Source organism: Sinocyclocheilus grahami, unplaced genomic scaffold, assembly GCF_001515645.1.
Source record: "Sinocyclocheilus grahami isolate Dianchi unplaced genomic scaffold, SAMN03320097.WGS_v1.1 scaffold269.1, whole genome shotgun sequence".
In the NCBI taxonomy this organism is placed as follows: Eukaryota; Metazoa; Chordata; class Actinopteri; order Cypriniformes; family Cyprinidae; genus Sinocyclocheilus; species Sinocyclocheilus grahami.
The window spans coordinates 541403-548672 of NW_015505448.1; the positions used below are offsets into that span (position 1 = coordinate 541403).

The 7270-nt window shown below is 33.0% G+C and overlaps 1 protein-coding gene across 1 annotated transcript in view; it reads left to right on the forward strand.

Annotated features, from left to right (window-relative positions):
* Window positions 1-7270, forward strand: part of LOC107599610 (mitogen-activated protein kinase 1) — a 38386-nt gene that overhangs the window by 19614 nt on the left and 11502 nt on the right. The window contains exons 3-7 of the mRNA XM_016291257.1: window positions 705-894; window positions 1638-1754; window positions 2414-2528; window positions 4626-4757; window positions 4952-5061. Of these exons, the coding sequence (XP_016146743.1) occupies window positions 705-894; window positions 1638-1754; window positions 2414-2528; window positions 4626-4757; window positions 4952-5061 (664 nt within the window). The remainder of the gene's footprint in view (window positions 1-704; window positions 895-1637; window positions 1755-2413; window positions 2529-4625; window positions 4758-4951; window positions 5062-7270) is intronic.

The following is a 7270-nucleotide window of genomic DNA, read 5'->3' on the forward strand; positions in this document are numbered from 1 at the left end:
TATATATATATATATATATATATATATATATATATATATATATATATATATATATATATATATATATATATATATATATATGTGTGTGTATATACACTACTGTTCAAAAGCTGGGGGTCAGTAAGATTTTTTAAATGTTTTTGAAAGAAGTATTTTATGCTCATCAAGGCTGTATTTATTTGCTCAAAAATATAGTAAAAACATTAATACTGTGAAATATTATAGCAATTTAAAATTGTTTTTTTATTTTAATGCATTGTAAAATGTAATTTATTCCTGTGATACAAAGCTGAATTTTCAGCATCATTACTCCAGTCTTCAGTGTCACATGATTCTTCAGAAATCATTCTAATATACTGATTTGCTGCTCAAGAAAAATGTCCTATTATTATCAATATTGAAGACACTGATGCTTTTTTTTTTTAAATCAATTTTTATTTATGATTACTATTATTATTTAATAAATAGGAAGTTCAAAAGAACAGCATTTATTTGAAATAATCTTTTGTAACATTAAAAATAACTTTGCTGTCAATTTTGATCAATTTAATCATGCATCCTTGCTGAATAAAAGTATGGCTGCACATTCTAAACGTTTAAAGTTTGCATGAACTTCAATAAGCTTTTGTCAGTCCTTAAATGCACCCATTTCTCTTTTCTGTTCTCCAAGCTTTGTGTTTGACCTTGACGTTGAAAAACTATAGCTACATTGTACAGGATCTGATGGAGACAGACTTGTACAAGCTGTTGAAGACGCAGCACTTGAGCAATGACCACATCTGTTACTTCCTGTACCAGATCTTGCGTGGCCTGAAGTACATCCACTCAGCAAACGTTCTCCACAGAGACCTGAAGCCATCTAACCTGTTGCTCAACACTACTTGCGACCTCAAGGTGAAGTACACTGCGATTCCTTGCCATTATGTAATTTTAAACTCATTTAAAGGTGATGTGCGTCATTTCTGTGTCACTAAATGGAACTGGGGGGGAAAAAACTATGTTTTCAGAATGCTGCACCTGTTGGTTTTACAAAAAAGCACATAACTTCCAGTTTACTAATGTATGATTTTCTTTAAGTGTTATAATAAATATAAAGTTATTCTATTTTATCAAACAGCTCGTCCAGCTCATCAGCCAAACAGAGGGCAGAGAATAAGAAATAATTCGAAATAAAATGTAAATCAGTGTTATTTTAGTATCATTGAGATACCATTATAGTTGTTAATATTTTGAATTAGATTGTTAAATTTTCTGCTTTCATGTTCATGTGTATGTCATTTTTATTAGTTTTTGTTGTTTTTAAATGTCTATATAGTTCTTTTTTATTTTAGTACATCAACTTTAAATGAAAACGAGAAATGTTGCATTGGAAACTAGCTGAAATCTTTTTGTATTTTATTTCAGATAAATGTTTTATTTCAAGTAATGAAATTTTTTTTTATGGTTTTAGTTTAAGTTAACTATAATAATAGTTAAAATAAAGTTTAACTGATGTACAGCCATCACTTTTTAACTCCATTGCCACCACACCATACCACGCTTTATTAATGCAAAGTAATGTCTGGCTCATCTTGGACATTGCTGGATACTCACAAATCTCTGTAAACTTCTGTTTTTGTTGGTTTTTTCTCCCGCAGATCTGTGATTTTGGGCTCGCCCGGGTGGCTGATCCAGACCATGACCACACTGGCTTCCTGACGGAGTATGTAGCCACGCGTTGGTACCGCGCACCAGAGATTATGCTCAATTCCAAGGTGAGGAATCAGTCTTGATCTTTCAAAGATTGTTGGACTGGTCATTCAAAAACGGATTAAGTCTAAACCTGGAGTTAAGTTATTTCATTATTGTCTCAAGTGTTTGTTTGGTTACTCTACGCCACCTTCAGTCAGCAGTTTGGTGTTGGTCATTGCATTTTTTGTGTTTTTATCATCTTTATTCTTTTTTTTTAAATATTACTATTTAGATTTTATTTATTTTTTTATTTCATTTATTTAGTTCAGTTTTTATTTACTTCCAGTTAGTAATTTTATTGCTTGAACTTACATTTATTTTAGTTATTTTCCAAGGCAACATTACAAATTGATATTTAGTTCAAGTTTTTCATCTAATATTTATAATGTATTTTATTTCAACATTATTTCAATAAAAAAAAAATTAAGTTTTATTTTTAGCTAGCTTTAGTTTTTAGTTAGCTTTATTTAGATAATAAATAACCCTTAATTTAAAAATATACTTTTTTTTTCTTACAGAAATAGTTTTCATATAAATGTAAGTTGTCATCATTTGCCATCATTCTAAGATTGCCATGGTATTACTATGATACGTACCACACAGAAAATTTAAAAAAAACTTGGCGTAAATGTTGATAGCTATATCAGTTAACAATCTCTTTATGTCTGTGTCTGTCTCTCAGGGTTACACTAAGTCCATTGATATATGGTCGGTCGGTTGCATTCTGGCTGAGATGCTTTCGAATAGACCCATCTTCCCTGGGAAACACTATCTGGACCAGCTTAACCACATTTTAGGTAAACCACCTTGTGGACTTTATATATTTCCCCGCCTGCAGCCTTTGAATTCACAGCTTATAGCCACTAGTGAAGGGTTTGGGTTTATGGTGCCAACAGCCAGTCATAGTTGTCATGATGTTGTTTTCCTGTAAGTATAGTGTGATTAGTCATATGACATTTACAGCTCAGGTGAAAAAGCTCTGTAGTTCCTATAAAAAAGACTTCAAGATTTCAAGACGCATACTTCTAGAACTGCATTGAGATGAATAGGAATGTTAACAGATTTGGTATTGCTCGTAGTTGCACCACTTGCAATTTTTTTTATTAAATATAATAATTCATAATAAAAAATAATATAATCATAAATAATAAAATAGTAATGATAATAATAATTATCATTATTATTTTAAAGGCATATTGATATATAATAATAAAATGTGCAGCCCAGCAAATCTGGAGCTATTTTATTGATTTTAAATAGCAGTTTTTATTAGAAAAAAAATCGTTATTTGATTTTTGGCCCAATTTTGCAGCCCTGCAAACAAGTATATCCATCCTTTAGCTATTTAAAATGCATTGCATTTTAAATCAAAAGAAATAAATAGCATTTTGAATCACAGAAATTTCCCCAAATCATGCAACCCTAATTCGGATAGATCTGAACTTTGTTTTTTTATGTTGATTGTTGATGTTGAGGTGAATCACATGAGACATCAGGAAGACTAAACACCACATTGTCTGCATTGACATCGAACTCTTCTTATAAAGAAACATGAGATGTTTTTGTATAGTTTTCATAAATCTGTCCATCTGTAATGGGAAACATGCTTACTCAGTCAGCTAAATAATTGATGTACATTGATCGCTCTTCAAAAGCTCTGCATAGGCCATCCATCTCTGGACTGAAACATGATACATTGTGGTCAGTTTTGCATCGTAAGACTGAGATAAGCATTTGATGGTTATCGCCAAAAAGGCTTCATCATCATTTCCCTTGCAAGCACATCACCCTTCTTTTTATTTTTCCTTTCTCCGTCCGTTGTATCAGTTAAAAACTCTGTGTTTCCTGTCAGAGATGCTGTTGATTTTGACCTTGCAATGAGCTGATAATGTTGTCCGAGCTGCTGCGTGTGTTTGAAGGTGTGTTTTCCCACCAAACCCATAGCAATGGCTCCTAAAGAGACAATCTCTGTAGTAACACTTATTTCCATTAACATGTGTTTTTGAACCCGTCTGGCCTGTGCGAGCAGATGTTTCCTTGTTGATAACTCTACTTATTTCCTCATTTAGATTACGTCTGCACATCATTAGCCTGGTGCCCTGGGTTATTGTTTTACTGTCTCTCTCATTCTCTGGACAAGCATTTATTCAGTTCGGTGTCCACAGAACCAAAAATAAATAAATAAATGGTGTTTTCTACTTAGGTTATTAAATGTGCCATATTCTACAGCTTTAGCAATTGTTGTTTTGTAATTTCAAATTAAATAGGCTGTTTTTCCTACTGTACTTCACATTGGCGTGGCGTTCATCACAGCTTTTGAATAATTATGTAAACATGAGCAGAATAGTATGGTAAAATGTTGTCTCAAAATTATCCACGAAAAAATTTGAAGTCTCCGTCTCAAAACTTCTAGCAAAATGGCAAAAATATCACTTTCCACAAAAATATTTAGTAGTACAACGGTTTTCAACACTGATCATAAGAAATGTTTCTTGAGCAGCGAATGATTATATTAGAATGATTTCTGAAGGATCATGTGACACTGAAGACTGGAGTAATGATGCTGAAAATTCAGCTTTGCCATCGCAGGAATAAATTACATTTTAAAATATATTCTAATAGAAAACAGTTATTTTAGACTATAATCATATTTATATTAATATATTGTAATAAATTGTATTTTGATCATATAAACGCAGCCTTAGTGTGAGCATATGTGACTTCTTTATATATCAAACTACTTTACTTATTAAATATTTAAATATTATTTTAAAAGAACGAGGAAATAATGATGCAACAAAACCAAGCACATTTGTTTTCCATTTATTCTCTTGTTCTCCTGATCTGTATTTTCATCATTTAATACTTTTATTTGTCTTCTCTCTCTCCTGTAGGTATTTTGGGCTCCCCCTCTCAGGAGGATCTCAACTGCATTATCAACATTAAGGCAAGAAATTACCTGCTGTCACTTCCTCTCCGCTGCAAAGTGCCGTGGAACCGCCTGTTTCCTAATGCAGACCCTAAAGGTCAGAGTTCAACTCCACACCCTCACTCCACACACAAAGAAACTAGTCCTCATATCTGTCACATGTAATCGGACTAATTTGACAAAATATGTTTGAATTTCTGGTTATAACCAATGAAGGCTTAGCAGATCTGTACTTTGTAATTTTTTCCTGGTTTGTTTTTAATGAACTGGTTTGTCTCTGTTTTCTTGTAGCATTGGACCTGTTGGATAAGATGTTGACATTTAACCCTCATAAGAGGATTGAGGTGGAGGAGGCGCTGGCTCACCCATACCTGGAACAGTACTATGACCCCACAGATGAGGTCAGTTCACTACTAGTTTCCTTATTTAATTCTGTCAGGATTACTTTTGATAATAGTGGAATATTTTCCCCTAATACTAGGGATGCACCGATGTATCGGCCGACGATATTTATCGGCCGATTTTTCCTCAATTTACAACCATCGGCATATCAGCTATATAAGGAAAAAGGCCGATATAACAAACCAATGGTTTATTAATTAACTGTGTGAGACTATATAGGCACTGAGCTGTATAATGCACTGAGCTAAATAGGCACTGAGCTGTATAATGTCTGTAGCATAATCCTAGTGCTGATGTCTGCACTTTAATGCTAATCAAATAACAAAAGATTGCACACTATTCTTGACTAAATAACTTTTGTAACTTTCATAAGTGTAGCGGACCTCATCTGAATGATGACCAAAACTTTACTGATGTTTTAAGTTTATTGCGTCCTTTTTCACTCCCAAAAATCACCATAAGAGCTACACAAAACACAGCACGAGAAGTGCACATTAAACTCTCTCTCTCAGTTGCATTATCATCAACATACAGCGAATTATACAAAACACTTATTACAACTAACAGTAAACAAATATATACAGATTTCATGCCTTTTCGGGGGGTACTGACAAACTTTAAATCCGAAGAACTGCGTGCTTTCATTACCGATATAGCTGCTCCGTAGACTAGAAAACCCGTCAAAATAAGAGTCCCGCCTTAGTAAAGGAGATCTCATACATATTTAAACTTACAAAAAAAATATTAAAATGTATACAAAAACAAATTAGATGATTAATCATAATAAATTCTGTTACAATAAAGAAGGATTAATATGCATTTAATTTATACAGTGAAGTGTTATTTTACATTTGTTTACGTTATTTCTGTACCTGAAAACTGTTAAACATACCTAAAACGCACTGTTTATTTAATATGTATCTTTGTTTGGTTGTATTTATGTAGGCCTGCTGAATGTTAAATGGATCCAATCCATGTTCATTAGAAATTATTTGATGATGCAGCAATAAAACTGCTAGTATAATTTAATGTAGGTGTTTTTGAACTTTGCTGATTTAAAACATGATCAAAATGCTATCTATTTTGATGCCAAAATTTCAAATAAGAGAGGAAGTGATAAATATCGGTATGGTATCGGCCCCAAAAAATCCTATCGGCGCATCCCTACCTAATACTTTTTAACAAGACTAAGATAACAATGCACTGTGAGACTGTGAGATAAACAACTCTTATTAGAGAAACTCTTAAGTTCAGCTGCTTAAAGAACAGCTCTGTTATTACCCTGATAGTGTGATAGTGTATGTAGCTTTTTAAGTTGCTAAACTATTTTACTGATAAAATCGTCAGAGCAGCGTGTGTCCATAGTACTGTTTGTGTGTGCGTCTGTATGGGAGCAAGAGTGGGAGAAAGAGAAGTGCTTTCTGTACATCTTAAAACATAATTTTCATAATTTATCATTTTTAACCTATTGTTTAAAATATTTATATTTATTTATAAATTTGTATTCTGTATTTTTTCTGTTGCGGAAACATTTCTGTTGTGTTCTGGTTTCATATGAGCAGAGCATTTATTTACAGCATAGATGGCATTTTCTTATTTTATTTTGTGCATCAGTTTGTATTTTGCATCATATCGATAATAAATATAAGTATTTTTGATGATATTGCCTGACTATATTTACATATGTGAACTAGGGCTGGTAAGCGATTACATTTTTTAAATCTAATTAATTACATGATGTGGCGATTAATTAATCTAATGAATCCCAAATTAATCGCACATTAAATTTGGCTGAGAAATTACTCCCAAAAGATAATTTAAAGGGGTCATATGATGCTTTTTTAAAGATCATTATTTTGTGTATTTGGTGTAACAGAATATGTTTACATGCTTTAATGTTCAAAAAACACATTATATTTCAAATACTGTACATTATTGTAGGTCCTCTATGCCCCGCCTCTCAAACGCTTCGTTTTCTACAAAGTCCCTCCTTCCGACAAGCGCAGTCTGCTCTGATTGGCCAGCTGACCCAGTGCATTGTGATTGGCCGAACACCGCAAGCACTCGTCGGAAATGTAACGCCCCTTACCATAATCGCAAGCTTCATCATCTTTCAAAATAAATGTAAAGACAGAGCCTGAAAGGGGAACAGAGTCGCGTGACAGACACAGTGATGAAGCTGGTATGTGTTTGTGATGTGACCCCCCC